This window comes from Typopeltis vanoorti, chromosome 16 (genome assembly GCF_054136105.1).
Source record: "Typopeltis vanoorti isolate ZY-2024b chromosome 16, IOZ_Tvanoo_1.0, whole genome shotgun sequence".
In the NCBI taxonomy this organism is placed as follows: Eukaryota; Metazoa; Arthropoda; class Arachnida; order Uropygi; family Thelyphonidae; genus Typopeltis; species Typopeltis vanoorti.
Genome location: NC_143564.1, coordinates 56,251,091 through 56,269,119, shown reverse-complemented (window position 1 = coordinate 56,269,119; position 18,029 = coordinate 56,251,091). Strand labels below are relative to the sequence as shown.

The window sequence follows — 18,029 nt, the reverse complement described above, 5'->3', positions numbered from 1 at the left end:
GTTTTTTTAGCTTTGAAACACCATGCTGGATAGATGGGTTGGTGTGTCATTTTGGCTGTCTCTAACATGAAGCACAGACACCATTTATAGCTGCTTCTCTGGAGTGCGGTCCTGCCTGGTAGCAGTCAGCTCTGCCCCAAATGATAATGATAAAAATAATATTACATTGCATAATTATATGATTTGATTGACCAGTGGTGTAACTACCATGCTACAAATGATTATGGGGAAAGCTTATTTGGACCTAATAAAAATGCCAAAGAACCCATCTACTTGAAGAGTGTTCAGTGAAAACTTTTCCGGCAAGTAGATTTACCGAAAAATTATAGTTATGCTACTGGGTCTGTTCAGAAATCATCTTTCAGATAAAAATATTAAATAATTTATTATTAAAAAAAAAAAAAAAAAAAAAAATATATATATATATATATATATATATATATATGCCATTAATACATCATTACAGATATAATGGAGAAATTGGAGATGTAGTGATAGGAAGAATTACAGAAGTACAGCAGAGGAGGTGGAAAGTAGAAACAAATTCTCGTCTAAATTCTGTTCTTTTATTATCATCTGTTAATCTTCCAGGAGGTGAAATGGTAAGACATCTTTTTTTTAATAATGTACTTTGCATATATTATCAATATTTTTGATTATTTAAATTAAGGGGATATTAAATATTAAAAACCGAATAAGAAACTCAAAGATTGGAATCAGAGAGTTTCATGCTGAATATAGTAAACTATAAAGTATCGGCGATTACTAGCATAAGCTAATGCAAGTAGTACAATCTCGGGCAACTCGTAGCAAAGGTGGTAAAGTTCTGATCGCTATAATGTTTATATCGCCGAAATGAAGCCTATTGGCTCTTTATATTTAAGAATATTTTTGATTTTTGCAAAAGATAAAAAAAAAAGTGTAGCTGACTCTGTCATAGTACACATCATTATAGTGACTTGCTGACTATAACAAACTAATGAAAAGTTCCAGCAAAGAGTTTTACAACATCAGTATTATGCTAAAGAAAATTCACTCTAGCAAACCATTTCTTTGGTCCGTAGGAGTTCTCTGTAGTTAGTCAGCTGTATAATGAATTCTATTTATTGTAGTTCTTATTTTCATTATCAGACCAGTTTATTAGAATATTCTTCTAATTTATGTTGCATTGCATTTTCCGTATATAAAAACTCATTAGGAGAGATTCTAGAAGATTGAAATTACTGTATTAATGAATATTTTCATATCTGGATAAGTGTTATTATGCACTTTTGGCAGTGGAACTGTTGATTTTGGATGCATCATTTAAATGAGATTTTGGACTCAGACTGAAATGTCAGTTTCTAAAGATCCTAATATCCTTCAGAATTGTGAGGAGAGATCAGAACCTTTATAAATAATATTTCTTAATGTGAGATGAAAGTACGCGTATTTTATCTGAGGAGAGAAGAAAGGAACTAGGTAAAATATTTTGCTTCCAGAGATACCTATTAAAAAAGGAAAAAAGGTTGAGCTTGCCCCACCATAGTAAATTCAAAAAAGAAAGACTGTTTTTAGAATCTGCATTGGCACTCAGAAATCAACTGAATTTAAATAAATATGGTTGCATAAAACTTCCCAAAATTTGGGAAACATTAATTATCAACAATTCCACTTTACATCCTAGGCCACCTACAAACGGCCTTAGAGGGCACACCAGCTAGATGGGACTTTTGACTCATCCACATGTTTCACTTAGTATTGTATTGTATTTGAGTGTGTTGTTACAAAAGTTCTTTGTAATCCCTGAAGATGTCTCAATGACTGAGACGAAATATTGGAAGCATTAAAATTAGTTTTAATCTTAATTCTTTCCCAGTGCTGTAAATATTCCATTAAACTTCCAACACGAGATCCTAGAAGACATTTGAACCCAGTCTTTGTTTTATTATAAATATTGAATGATGAATGGTTACAGTAAATAACAAATTCAGAACTATTTTTTATTTATTGTAATTCATTTTTTTTTTTTTTTTTTTTTTTTTTTTTGAGCCAACTTTCATTAGGTATGTTTTTTTTTTCTTCTTTTTTCATTTACTTTGTTTTCATGTGAATGAAGTCATTCTTTGAAATTTTGGGTTAGACTCGTACCTTTTCCCAAATCGTTCAGACAGTGCTTCTCTCTGCACAAATGAGTGAAATTCCTCCCTTTTGGCTTTGCCTGTGGAAGAATAGTTGTTGGTATTTCCAGCTGCCTGTGAAGGTAATTGTGTAGAGAAACATCGTCCCAAATTGTTTTGTGTCGTATTTTTCTCAGCGCAATTTGATGAAATTCCTCCCTCCTTTGAAGTTTTGCTTATAAATACAATTATTAATATTTTTTTAAAGTGAATCTCATATAGAATGTGAAAACTTTATACTGTCTGACCACAGATGTAAGAACCTTGGCTGACAGATTGCCAAGAAGAGTCAGTTCATGTTGAATGGGAGAAAGGATAAGGCGTACAAATTCATCACGAACATGCAAAATCACATGCTTTATATGTAAAATTTTCCAACTGTTGTACAAGCAAAATAGTTACCACTTTAAAAACTAGAATTTTCATAAAAGAAAAGCCAATTTTCTGATGTATAATAATAAACACTCATCCCATGAAATTCATTGATTACCCTATTATCGGAATGGATTCGCCTTTTTCTGCCATGCACATGTTGAAGGGTCTCGCATCTGTGGTCGGACAGTAAGAGTCTGACCACAGAGTTCCCTACCTCCCTCTTGGATTTCACCTCCTGGAAAACAGCAAACTAGTCAGAAGAGCATACACAGTTAACATACGTAGCATTATTTTGTTTTCTGTGAGGCCAAATAGTTTGCTCGTATAGGCTATTGAGTCTAACCTGTAACATGAGATTGTTTGTCATTCTATTAAAATTGGATGCTGAGCTGATTTAAATTTTTAAATAGTAATAATTTTGTATTTGAAGGAGCAATGAAAATCCTTTCTCACAAAAAATAGGTTGTAGAAAACTGCATGATGATTTTCAATGCTGCTTCAGATAATTAGGGAAATTCATTTCCCAGTGAAGGTGAGATTCAGAATCGAGCCAAACCAAGATCACAGAATTGCATTTTAAGCCCACTGTCACTTGAAAGCTCAATTAACTGTTCTTTTTTCGATAACAAAAGGTCGTTCTCGTGACTAAGCCTGAAATGGATCGCAAACGCACAGAAATTTCTCATAAAAGTTATTCAGAAAATATGTTTCAAAATTCTGTTTCAGAGTTTTGGTCACAAACTCTTTCCAGAAACTCAGAATCAACAAAAATATCATTTTCCACTAAAAAGGATTCCAATGTTGGAAAAGGTGCAAATTGTCTGTCTTTTACATAACTAATTCATAACACCGGTTTTTTCTCGAATGCCTTTATTTTGTCATAGGCATCAAGAATAGTTAAAGAATTTCCTTGAAGGGAGAGACTTAGTCCATTCAATTTAAAAAAAAATGTCTGAAAGATAGAATAGTGTTGATAGCCATTCTTCGTCGACAAGGAGTGATGCAAAATCAGAATTACGTTCATTTACAAACAATAAAACTTTGTTTCTTAATTGAAATAACCTTGTTAGTACTTTGCCCCTGGAAAGCCAGTGAATTTCAGAATGAAGCAAAAGTTGTATATATTCACTGCCCATTTCATTGCAAAGTTCTGAAAATGAATGAAAATGAAAATGTTAAATAACCTGTTGTTTAATAGTCAAGCCTTAATAAAACTAACTAGCTTTACAGCTTTGTATAGCACAGTTTTAAATTCTGATGGCATTCCTTTGGATGCTAACGCTTCCCAATGTACTCTTCCCTTCCCCGCTATGCCTGCATGCCTGTAAGGGCACGGGCTCCATCCGAACAGAAGCCCATACATTTTCCCCTTTGGATCCCTTTGCATATTATGTAATTATCGAGAGTGTGAAATATTTCTTCCATTTGTTCAGGATGACAAAGTTCTAAAAACAGATTATCGTCATGAATGTTGTTATCATGCGCATATCTTACGTGGCATATTACCTGCACATCATTTGTAACATCAGTAGTCTGGTCTATTTGGAACGCATAATAAGGGCTCTCTTCTGAACTCTTTCGATTAACTGAGATTCTATGCCACCTGCCATATCATTAATTCTATGACTGACAGTGTCATTTGAAAGAGAAATCAATATCTTTTAGTAACTTGTTGTCAAACATAGTTTTTACATCTTATATAGCTGGAAGTAGTACATTTTCCCTGATAGAATGAGGTTTCCCTGTTTTCGCTATGCACAAACTTAAGAGATAGGATGCTTCCAGTGCCTTGCTATTAATCGAACCCATGGCAGAAACTATATCTTTCCCATGTCCCTGAAAAAATTCAATTGGCTCATTTTTCACATCACAACGTTTTATTCCAAATTGTCGTCAGAGTTTCATAAGTTTCATGCACTCATTCGACCACACTTCATAACACAAAACGCATTGAGTTTTCTGTTCACTTTCATACCCACACCAATAAACCCGAATTCTAAATATGAACCGTTATATTTCCTATTGTATTTTTTCTTTGAACTGCTTATTTCTTCTATTTCAATAGTATCAGATTTACTCGTCGTTACAACACATGTATCACAATTAGGGTTAACATCACCTGTTTCATTTGCTTTTCTTTTCAAAGTCTTAGTTCTAAGCCACTTTTCCATTATTAAAAAACATTCCCAAAAAATATATAAATACTGGGGTTAACTCACGACACACTTTGTCCAAGTATCACTTAGCACTTCTGAAGATATATCGAGCCTTGGTTGAAGGAGGAAAACCTTCAATAATAAAAATCAATGAACAACAAGCAATTAGTTGAAATGTGACTAACATGTATACTTCAAATATGACAAAACTGCAATGTAAGGCTTAGTACTTTGTATTTGTAGCAATAAAATCATATTGTTGTTCACTTCACCCATCTTTTATTACTCATCAATCTGTGGCTACAAATTATTGTAGTGGCAGAATATTCATGGAACGAACTTTCTGCCACTCTTTGTTGTTGTTTTTAACTATCCATTTTATTTAAATAATTTTTACTTACTTATTCAAATTTAATTTGTTTTGTTTGAATAATTAAAAAAATATTATTTATTTAATCTTGACTACTGTGCCCAGATTTGGTCACCTAGGTTTCTTCTTGATGGGGAGGAGGTGGAGAGGATCCAGAGGGAGGTGACCAAGGTGATAGCAGGTCTATGGAATTAACCTTATGAGAACAGGTTGAAGATTTGTGGGTTGCAGAAATTAGTTGATAGGTGGAAAAGGGGAGATATGATTGAGACATTCAAATTGCTAATGGGTTTCTATAGGATTAATTAAGAGGATATTTTTGAGATCAGGATTGGTGGCGGGAGAACTAGGGGACATCTGTGGAAGCTGGGCAAGGGTGTTAGAGCTGGGTTCATTACTTTTAGAGTGGTAAATGAGTGGAATAAGCTGCCAGAGTCTGTTGTGGGTGCTATGACAGTGAGTGAGTTCAAGGCAAGGTATGATAGATACTGTGAGAATGTCTTATAGTTGTGTGGACATGATGTTTAGGGCCTCCCTCAATGAGTCTAAGGACTCCCTGGAGTTGCTCGTAATAATAATTTAAGACTGCCTGCGGACCACAGGTTGAGAAACACTGCTCTATAGTATTCTGTCCACTATAATTTATTTTTATAGTCCCTATAAGCTTGCTGTTGTGAGAGCCAACTGTAATAATAATAATAGAAAATGTGGGCCCAATTATGCAGAAGTACTCAAAATTCTTGAACTTTAAAGCAGTTTTCTCTTGAAAAGTCTTTAGAGAAACCTGTAAAGCATTCATGCTTAAACCCATACTGAACCTCTTGTCACATGCTATAAGAATGTCCTGATGACTCAACTGTGCTTGACATCTGTGGCATGTTCTCCATCTTGAATTTTTAATAATCAGTTCCTTTGACTGACATATATTTCAATCTATGTTAGTGCAGCTCATCTTATATAGTATTGTTTTTAATTAAGGATGGGGATATATTGGAAATTTTCCACAGCTTTGAAGATGACTTTTCTGCTAACTTCTCAAAGCTCTTTGTTCAATGTAATTAGAGACAGATGTGATAAAAAAATTCTGTCAGCACTTTTCATGTTGCATGAGTTCCTAAATAAATCTGTGAACAGTGCTTTCTTTAGATATTTTATTGTAACCATTACACAGCGTTGGTTGAAATAGCAGCTTACTGTGTTTTCTTTTTTTCTCTTCCTGAAATAGCTTTAGTGTCTTATGGCAGTGTTATTTTAGTAGCTAATTTTTCTATGGAATGGTGGTATTAGAAAGCATGTAGATAATCTACATTTTTTTTTTTTTTAATTGTAATATCTGTAAATGGTAACTGGCCATTCTTTCTCTACTGTAGTAAACTTGATTTTGTGGTTTCATTCATTTAGATAGGGGTGCTTAAGGATCAAAGCTGTATAACTGAGAGGAGACCCCCACATAGCCTTTAAAGGAATGCGGAGAACCGACCAGGGCTTCTGACCTAATGTCCAATCCTCACCTTCTCGTGGTGCACTGTTGAGTATCTACCTGGATACTGAACGAACGAGGATGGGCTGGCAATTTGGGATTTAGCCGACCAAATTGTGATTCTTATTGGCTTAAAGCAAATTACAAAATGATGGTACAACATGACAAAATTTCATGCCGGCTGGGGCATCGTCCAGTTAAACAAGGCCCCTGTTGTTTTCGCCAGGGAACCAGGGTGAACAGCGAAAAGTCAGCTACTGGAACAAATCTGAAAAAACACCCCAACTCAACATCACCAGAGTTAAGGATCGGTACTATCAACATAAGAAGCCTGAATGGCAGAGAAATGGAGCTACCTGAGGAATTAGATAAGTACCAGATCGACATAATAGGGGTGACTGAAACAAAAAAGACAAAAACTGGTGAGATCTTTCTGAGCAATAAATACAAAATGTTATATTCAGGCAATGACAATCAAGGAAAAGAAGGAGTAGACATTGTATTCAACACTAAATACGAGGCTAATCTTGAATGGCAGGCATTCTCAAGTAGAGTGATGTGGGCAAATATCAGAATGGGGAACTGGACAATGAGATTTATTTGTGCCTGTGGTCCCACAGAAGGTTCTACTAAGGTAGAAGTGGAGGAATTTTTTGAGACTTTAGAGAAAACAACTAACACAATGAAAAAGAAAAGTTGGTCCTTGTTGGGAATCTAAATAGCAGAGTAGGAAATGATTGTCAGACATACAAAAATATTTTGGGAAAATTTGAAGAAAAGAACAAAGCTAATAATAATGCCAATAACCTGTTGGATTTATAATACCTGCTCAGGACATGTACTAGTTATTACTAACACCATGTTCCAACATAAAAATGTGCATAAATTCAGATAGAAGAGGCAAGGAATAAGAAAAGTCTCATTGACTATGTTATTGTCGATAGTGATGTTTTCTCCCTAGTGCAGGACATGAGGGTGTACAGAGGATTTGAAATTGGAAGTGATCACTATTTAGTCTTCAGCAGGATAAAATTGAATTTCATATTGAAAAGAATAACATGTAAGAAAGTTTTAAAGCGAATAAAAGTTGAGCAGCTCTCTGATGTGAACTGTAGACTAAAATACACAGATTATTGAAGAAAAAATAAAAGAGTTTGAGAACAGGAACTAAACTTTAGAGATTCAGTGGCAAGCCTTGAAGAAAACCCTGATTGATTCATCCAGAGAGGCATGTGGTCAGGTTGTCTGCAAGGAGATAGAAAATTCAGAACTCCATGATGGACACAGGAAGTTAAAGAGGCAGTGAAGGAAAAGAAGAAAGCATATCAAAAGTTCCTGGCAAATAAGTCAGCTTTTGCTCTTAGAGAATTGCTCTTACAGACAAATGTAAGAAAGCTAAACACTGTGTAAAACTAGCTAAACAAAAGTCATGGGAGGACTTTGGCAAGAACATAGAAAATAAATATCAAGAAGGTGGTAAAATATTTTGGAAGTTGTTGAAGAAGCTTAGAAATGGAGGAAAGAATACTGTAAAACGAGTTAGAGGTGATAAAGGTGACATGAAAATGGGAGAAAAAGATATCCTTGAAGTATGGAGTAATTACTTCGAGAAATTGCTAAATGAAACAAACAGTGATAGCACAGTGGTAAAAAACACTCAACAGGCATACAATCAGGAATACATATCCATACCTGAAGTAGAAAAAAACCATCAAAGGGTTAAAATGCAAGAGTAGATGATATTCGACCAGAAATGCTGAAGTATAGTGGTATAAAAGTCTTGCAGTGGCTGCACTGCATAGTTCAGAAGGCCTGGACAGAGGGACGAATTCCCAATGATTGGGGTAGAGCTCTCATAGTATCTATACATAAAAAGGGAAACAAAACTGAATGTGAGAATTACAGAGGTATTTCCCTACTGAGTGTTCCTGGTAAGATATATGCAAGTATACTTGAGAAACGGTTGAGAAGAATTGTGGAAGAAAAACTTGGTGAAGAACAAGCTGGATTCAGGCCAAATAGAGGCTGTAAGGAATAAATCTTCACTTTACGACAAATAGTGGAGAAATCATGGGAATATAACAAAGATCTCTATTTGAGTTTTGTAGATCTGGAAAAGGCATATGACAAGGTGCCAAGAGAGAAGCTATTCAATACGCTGCAGTTATATGGTGTCAATGGGGCATTATATCAAGCAATACTTAGTCTTTATTTGAGTTGTAAGTCAGCAGTTAGAATTGAAGGAAGTACAGGAAGATGGTTTAATGTTAAATCTGGTGTGAGACAAGGATGTACGTTATCCCCTCTGTTATTCATTATCTATATGGATCACATTATGAAGGAAAGTGGTATTAAACATGATATCAAGATTGGGGATGTTAATGTCAGCTCTTTGCTTATGCAGACGATGTTATACTTATCAATAAATCTGCTACGAGTCTGCAAGATTCTTTGATTAAATTGAATAACTGTTGTAATAGTTATGGTATGAAGGTCAGCAATAAAAAGACAAAGACAATGAAAATAGGCAGAATAATTGAAAATGTGAACTGTGTTGTGAACGGAGAACCTTTGGAACAAGTAAAACATTTCACATACTTAGGCACGGTTTTTAGTGAAGATGGTAAATTAAATATGGAAGTAGACAACAGAATCAATAAATCTGGTATAGTAGGAAGTCAATTGAATAAATTCATATCGAATAAGAGAGAAATTATTCGGTGAGAGCTGGGTCTCTAGTCTTGGCCAAAGACTAGAGACCACAGATATGAGAATCCTGAGAATGATTAGAGGCTTGAAGAGATGGCATCAATGGCAATATCATATTAAAAACAGGATATTAGGAAAGAACTTGACCTTGTCAGCATCCAGGAATGTGTTAGCAGAGCTAATCTCAGGTGGTATGGTCATTTAAACAGAATGGGTGAGGAAAAATTGGCAAAACAAGTGTTCTTTGCCAGGTTTGCAGGAAAACGACCCAGAGGAAGACCAAGATATAGGCGGATTGATATAGATAAAGTGCCTTAGGCAACAGAAATATAAGATCTGATAATATTGGAGTCTTGACAAGTAACAGACTGATTTGGAGGAAAACTGTAGATAGGAAGTTAGTAATGATGTTAATTTTTCATGTAGTACTATCATATCCTCTACTCCCCTTGAGGGTACATGGCAGGAATTTGATGATGATGATGCTTAAAAAAAATGGAAAAGGAGAAGAAAGGTTAAGAGCCATTTATGGGGCAGTGTGTGTTGTGGGGAGGGGTAGGTTGGACATTTTCAATTCGAGGGATGTTCTTAAATGAACTGTATCCCTTAGTAGAATTCAAGGCTGTGAGATAATGAAAAATAGTAGAGTCAGATTGATTTATCTAAAAACGTTTGTTAATACTTACAGTAGTATTTAAAAAACAACAAACGCAATCTACTTGCTTTGCTATAAGTGTTTGATAGTGTATGAAATACTAGATTGTGGGTAGAAGTCATGCTTTTATTTTAAAAGTACAATTTCTTCACAAAATGCAGAATGAAAATGAACTAAAATATTGGCATTTTCATATTCTTCATGAAATTGCAAAAATTGAAGATGCTGAAGATATTGCATTGCTTTAGTTTTTGTAATTTTTTAGTTTCTACAGATGAATTGCTCTCACATTTTTATGTTACATATGCGCATCAAATAGAGCTTTCAATTGGTTTGACAAAGCTCTTTGGTTGGAAAGACGTGGGTTATGTCCCATATAGAATGTGAAGAACCTTTTTGATGGCTTTTCCATGGAAGGGAAAATCACTCTTATAAGAATGGGAAGGTTTTCCATCCTGGTTTTTCATTCTTCATTCAATCCAAGCAGCCAGGAAAGACATGCAATTTAAACACAAACATATGTATTTAGACATAAGGGGGAGGGAGATCATGGCATGATCTAACCCACCCACCCTTCTCCAAGAAGCAAAATACACAAATCTGTGTGAGAACCCATGCAATAGTCGGTCATAATCACTGGACAATGCTGTTGCCTCATTTTCTCTTTGGTTTTGGATTGAATACCTTCTAGACATGAGAAACTTTTATAATAGTATTTCAACTGAGGGTGAGCTAGTCTTCAGAATGAATCCATTACAGTAATCCCTCGATTAGTGTGTCATTTTTTTTCCATACCCAAATTCCATTAGTGCGCCTCTAAAATTCGATTAATGCACCTATATACATCTTAAAAATAAATGTTACAGATTTTAAAAATTTTCTATCTATACATTTTTATGGCTAACAATTTTAAAAAATCACTCACCAGAATGAAATAATTTAGTTAACGATTTAAAACATTTTACAAAGTTATTTTTAATGGCATACTACACTACTTCCATGTACGCTATGTTCCAAATATTTACCGCCAAAATTTATGGCATCTGCTATAGTACGCTCACAGATTCGAGACCCTTCGACACTTCTGCACATGTCACAAAAAGGAGAATCCATTCTGATAATAGGGTAATCAATCAGTCTTCAGAGATGAGTTGTTTATTATTACACGTCAGAAAATTAACTTCTCTTTTATGATCATTGTAATTTTCAAAGTGGTAAATATTTTGCTTGTATAACAGTTGGGAAATTTTATCTATAAAGCACGTGATTTCGTGTGTTGGCGACCAATTCATACATCCTTCATTTCTTTCTCCCCTTCATTGATAATGTCCAAGAGTTAATTAAAGCACATTCTGAAGAATTGAGCGATTCCGACCTGCTAAATTTAGATGCACAGCGGGAAGATCCCAAAGAATATGAAGAAAATATAACCACTGATAGTCAGTCAAAAGAGATTTCACAGAAACAATTTGAAAATATTTTTTGTACAATTGAAGCTTTTAAGCAGCAATGCTTAGAGGCTGACCCTGATGAAGAGAGAAGCAGTAAAATTTGTAGAAGAATAGAAGAGGCAATAGGGCCATACCATCTGTTGTATGAAAAAAAGAAACAAAATGCCCACCAAACTACATTAACTCAATATTTTGTTAAGAAGTAGAATAATAAAATTTATATTCTGAATATGTTTTGTCATGGTGGTTTTCCTTTAACTAGGCCCTGAGACATACCTTAATTCTTTTATAAAAATATTTAGGTTCAAAAAAGAAATTTGAAGAACGAATTATACATTTTTCCATAGGTTACTATATTTGATTAGTACGTTTTCGATTAATGCGCCTGTTTTGAAGAACGCATTAGGCACACTACTTGAGAGATTGCTGTATTTGCTTTATTAGAAAACAAAGTGATTCCACATTTGGAAGCTGGTTTCTCATCCCACTTTATGTAGGTAGAGTGGATGGAAAATACAGACAATTATGAGCAAATGTTCTCTAACAGGCATTATTTTCAAATCCTGCTGCAAGCTATTAATGTTTGTGAATGTCTTTAGTGGGAAATGATTTTCATGGTTAATGTGAGACCACTGCGCTACTTATTTGAGGTCTGAGAGGAATCGAAAAATCTCTGTGTTTAATAACATTTAAAAAAAAGTGAAAAGCCTTAGCCCATGGAACTAATATACTATAGTGTTAGCCTTTCAGGAGTCACATTAAAAAAAAAATAGTAATATATTTATCTTATAGCCTTATGCTTGAGTCATAATTCCAGTCACCTAACCCTATTTATTGGAGGTGTGCAGAGAGCCCTACATTGCCTTAATTTCCCTCTACTGGCTAAAGTGGATCAAATATATGAATCACCTTATGATTTTTTAAGATTAGAAAGATTAGGAATGGCTAAAACAGTGGTCAGAGACTTGTCTAAAATCTGGAAGAATGGATCTATCTTCATAGGAACAAAGCTGAGGATTCTGGATGCAGCTGTATTCAATAGGAACTTATGAATGTGCAACTTTGAACCTAAAGAAGTCTGATAGGAAAAGGATAGCTGCTTTTGAGATGTGTTGTTACAGGAGACTCTTGAAGATCTCATATACTGAAAGGCAGACAAATGGTAGAATTTTAAGACTCTTTAAGGGTACTGACAGAAGGAAGCTTGATTACTTTGGACACATTGAAAGAATGGAAGGAGGACTTCTCAAAACAGTAATAGAAGGTAAAGTCCCTGGAAAAAAAAGTGGTAGAGGTAGACCCTCAATGAGATGGATGGAAGGGAGTGTTTGAAGTGACTGGTCTTCAGAGCGTTGAAACCTCCAGTAAAGCATACAAGACCACCTGGCAAGTGCTGGTGTGACACATCTCCAAGAAGTGGAGTGACCATGTGATTTTTGATGATGTCTAATGAACCTATAGATATGGTGGATGTTTTAAGGATAAAATATGAGTAGCTGTCTGTCTTTTATCTTGTAATTATTTCACTTTTCTCATTAATGGTAGAGCCATTAATGAATTAACTGGAGCAGTGTTCTAACTGTTGAGAAAGTAGACTATTTTTATGTCTCCCTTCCATGAATATTATAAACCTATAGTTTATAATATTTCAAATATACCTTAGTACTGTGGGTGAGATGAGGATTTTTTTTTTAAATTTTAGTTATTATTTGAACCCGCAACCTGTTGTTGGAGAGCGAGTCTGTTAACTCCTCAGCTCACCAGACCAAACATTTTAATATTTAATATAGAATAAAGGGTAATATGGGAGTTGTTTAAGCATCAGAGTTAGATAATTGGGAGGGCACCCTCACATAGCCTTCTAAGAAATGTGGAGAACCAACTAGGGCTTCTAACATAATGTTCATTCCTCACCTTCTCATGTGCATGCTGTTATTGCTGGAAGTTGGTCCTTGTTGGAGATCTAAACAGCAGAACAGGAAATTATTATCAGACATACAGAAATGTATCTACTAGGATACTAAATGAGTATGAGCACAATTTGGAATTTAGCCAGCTGGAATTTTGGAATGCAGGCTGAGGTGTTGCTTGGTTGAACAAGACACTTGCCGTTTTGTGAAATTCCTCCTTTTCCTTCCAGTTTTGCTTGAGAAATACATTTGTTGGCATTTCCAGCTTTGTCTGTGAGTGAAGTTGTGCACATAGGTGCATTGTCCCAAATTGTTGGGTCAGTGCTTCTCTCTGCATAATTTTTCCCATTTGTCTTGGAAAACTAGAGCGAACTGGGAAAAGTCAGTCACTGGAACAAACTCTTCAATATTAGCAGAATTTACAGTAAGCACATCAGTATAAGAAGTGTCGGTGGAAAAGAAGTGGAACTGCAGAGGAATTAGAGAAGTACCATGACAACATAATTGGTGTTACAGAGACAGAAACAGGTGATTGCCTTCTAAATAATAAATACAAGATGTTATATTCAGTTCATAATGATCAGTCAAAGAAACAAGTAGCTATAGTATTCAACACTAAATACTAGGATAATTTTCTTAAATGGTAGACATTATCAAGTAGAATGATGTGGGCAAACATCATTTTGATGTTTGCCCACAACAGGTTTCTATAGGAAGAAGTGGAGGAATTTTTTGATGCATTAGAGGAGGTAATTGATATGAAGGAAAAGTTGGTCTTTGTTGGAGATCTAAACAGCAGGACAACAGGACAGGAAATGATTACCAGACATATTGAAATGTTTTGAGAAAATTTGGAGAATAGAGCAAAACTAATAATAATGTTAAGCACTTATTGGATTTCTGTTCATTACATTATTATCATTAACATCTGACCTCCATGGAGTCAGAGACTCATCATGGGAGGTGCACACTATTGCACATGATGCTCATCCAACCATGCCTTAAACTGATTTAATGTGTCTACCTTCATACTCAGGGCAACACATTCCACTCTCTCCATTCAAAGAACCTGCTCCTCACTCCTCTGCTCACACCCTAATGATGTGAGCAAACATTATTATTATTAAATTACATGGACTAGTCATTACTAACACCATGTTCCTGCATAAATATATGCATAAATTCACATGGAAGAAGACACTAGAATAAAAAGAACGCTCATTCACTATGTTGCTGTTCATCATCATCATCATCAAATTCCTGAAATGTACCCTCAAGGGGTGTACAGGATATGACAGTACTACATGAAAAAATTACATCATTACTAACTTCCTATCTACAATTTTCCTCCAAATCAGTCTGTTACTTGTCAAGACTCCAACATTATCAGATCTTATATTTCTATCGTCTAAGGCACTTTGTACCGTATCAATCCACCTATATCTTGGTCTTCCTCTGGGTCGTTTTCCTGCCAACCTGGCAGAGAACACTTGTTTTGCTAATCTTTCCTCTCCCATTCTATTTAAGTGACCATACCACCTGAGATTAGCTCTGCTAACGCATTCCTGGATGCTGACAATGTCAAGCTCTTTCCTAATATCCTCATTTTTAATATGATATTGCCATTGATGCCATCTGTTCATGCCTATAATCTTTCTCAGGACTCTCATATCTGCGGTCTCTAGTCTTTGGTCAACTGTTTTACTTCTGACCCAGCTCTCAGATCCATAAGTTAAAACTGGTTTGAGCACTGTCTTGTATACAGCTAATTTAGTGTTCCGACTAATTTCTTTCTTATTCCATATGAATTTATTCAATTGACTTCCCACCATACCAGCTTTGCTGATTCTGTTGTCTATTTCTATATTTAATTTACCATCTTCAGTAAAAATCGTGCCTAAGTAGCTGAAATGTTTTACTTGTTCCAGAGGTTCTCCATTCACAACACAGTTGACATTTTCAATGATTCTGCCTGTTTTCATTGTCTTTGTCTTTTTATTGCTGACCTTCATACCATATCTATTACAACAGCTATTCAATTTAGTCAGAGAATCTTGCAGACTTGGAGCGGATTTATTTAGAAGTATAACATCATCCGCATAAAGCAAAGAGCTGACATTAACATCTCCAATTTTGATATCAGGTTTAATACCACATTCCTTCATAATGTGATCCATATAGATAATGAATAACAGAGGGGATAATGTACATCCTTGTCTCACACCAGATTTAACATTAAACCATCTTACTGTACTTCCTTCAATTCTAACTGCTGACTTACAACTCAAATAAAGACTAAGTATTGCTTGTTATAATGTCCCATTGACACCATATAACTGCAGCGTATTGAATAGCTTCTCTCTTGGCACCTTGTCATATGCCTTTTCCAAATCGACAAAACTTAAATACAGATCTTTGTTGTATTCCCATGCTTTCTCGACTATTTGTCGTAAAGTGAAGATCTGATCCTGTCAGCCTCTATTTGGCCTGAATCCAACTTGTTCTTCACCAAGCTTTTCTTCCACAATTCTTCTCAACCGTTTCTCAAGTATACTTGCATAGATCTTGCCAGGAACACTCAGTAGGGAAATACCTCTGTAATTCTCACATTCAGTTTTATTTCCCTTTTTATATATGGGTACTATGAGAGCTCTACTCCAATCATCAGGAATTCGTCCCTCTGTCCAGGCTTTCTGAACTATGCAGTGCAGCCACTGTAAGACTTTTATACCACCATACTTCAGCATTTCTGGTCGAATATCATCTACTCCTGCTGCCTTTCCACATTTCAAGCCTTTGATGGCTTTTTCTACTTCAAGTATGGATATATATTCCTGACTGCATGCCTGGTCAGTGTTTTTTATCACTGTGCTGTCATCACTGCTTGTTTCATTTAGCAGTTTTTCAAAGTAATTACTCCATACTTCAAGGATATCTTTTTCTCCTGTTTTCATGTCACCTTTATCATCTCCAACTCCTTTTACAGCACTCTTTCCTCCATTCCTAAGCTTCTTCAACAACCTCCAGAATATTTTGCCACCTTCTTGATATTTATTTTCTATATTCTTGCCAAAGTCCTCCCATGACTTTTGTTTACCTAGTTTTACACACTGTTTAGCTTTCTTACATTTGTCTGTCTCTGTATTCTGTAAGAGTAAAAGCTGACTTATTTGCCAGGAACTTTTGATATGCTTTCTTCTTTTCCTTCACTGCCTCTTTAACTTCCTGTGTCCACCAGGGAGTTCTGTTATTTTTATCCTTGCACACAACCTCACCACATGCCTCTCTGGCAGAATCAATCAATGTTTTCTTCAGAGTTTGCCACTGAATCTCCAAGGTTTGATTCCTGTTCTCAAACTCTTTCATTTTCTTTTCAATAATCTTTCTGTATTTTAGTCTACAGTTCACATCTGAGAGCAGCTCAACTTTTATTCGCTTTAAAACTTTCTTACATGTTATTCTTTTCAATATGAAATTCAATTTTATCTTGCTCAAGACTAAATAGTGATCACTTCCAATTTCAAATCCTCTGTACACTCTGGTATCCTGCACCAGGGAGAAAACATCACTATCAACAATAACATAGTCAATGAGACTTTTCTTATTCCTAGCCTCTTCTGTTCATGTGAATTTGTGCACATTTTTATGTTGGAACATGGTGTTAGTAATAACCAGTCCATGTCCTGAGCAGAAATCCAACAGATATTTGCCATTATTATTAGCTTTGCTCTTTTCTCCAAATTTTCCCAAAATATTTTTGTATGTCTCACAATCATTTCCTACTCTGCTATTTAGATCCCCAACAAGGACCAACTTTTCCTTTTTCATTGTGTCAGTTGCTTTTTCTAAAGCCTCAAAAAATTCCTCCACTTCTACCTTTGTATAACCTTCTGTGGGACCATAGGCACAAATAAGTCTCATTGTCCATTTCCCCATTCTCATATTTGCCCACATTACTCTACTTGAGACTGATTGCCATTCAAGAAGATTAGCCTCGTATTTTGTGTTGAATACTATGGCTACGCCTTCTTTTCTTTGGTTGTCATTGCCTGAATATAACATTTTGTATTTATTGCTCAGAAAGATCTCACCAGTTTTGGTCTTTTTTGTTTCAGTCACCCCTATTATGTCGATCTGGTACTTATCTAATTCCTCAGCTAGCTCCATTTCTTTGCCATTCAGGCTTCTTACGTTGATAGTACCGATCTTTAACTCTGGTGATGTTGAGTTGGGGTTTGTTTTGTTGCTGTTGATAGTGATATATTCATGTTGGTTCACGACACAGGAGCATATAGTGAATTTGGAATATGAAGTGATCACCATTTATTTTGAGCAGGATAAAATTTAATATCATATTTCAAATCCATTGTACAAAAAAGAATCAGTTGAGCAGCTTGCAAAAGTGAACTGTAAGCTAAAATATAGAAACATTATTAAAAAAAAAAAACATTAAATTGTTTGTTAACAAGAACCAAATTTTGGAGACTCATTGCCAGACTCTGAATCATTAATTGATTGATTCAAGCAGAGCGTCACATGATTAAGGCTCTAGGAATAAAAAAAATCAATACTCCATGTGCACATAGAAAGTTAAAGTGGCAGTCATGAAAAAAAGGAAGTATACTGAACATTCTAGCAAGTAAGCCAGCATGCGCTCTGAGAGAATATAGAGAACAATAGAGAGCTAAACAAAAGTTATGGGAAGACTAAGTAAGAATATCATCATCACCATCAAGATGTGTATAAGATATTATTATAGCAGTA

General features: G+C 35.2%; 1 protein-coding gene across 1 annotated transcript in view; it reads left to right on the top strand.

The window, feature by feature from the left end:
• The window catches only part of Rrp4 (exosome complex component Rrp4), a 110,047-nt gene that overhangs the window by 21,036 nt on the left and 70,982 nt on the right, over positions 1-18,029 (top strand). Inside the window, exon 3 of the mRNA XM_090406246.1 lies at positions 467-602. Within this exon, the coding sequence (XP_090262372.1) occupies positions 467-602 (136 nt within the window). The remainder of the gene's footprint in view (positions 1-466; positions 603-18,029) is intronic.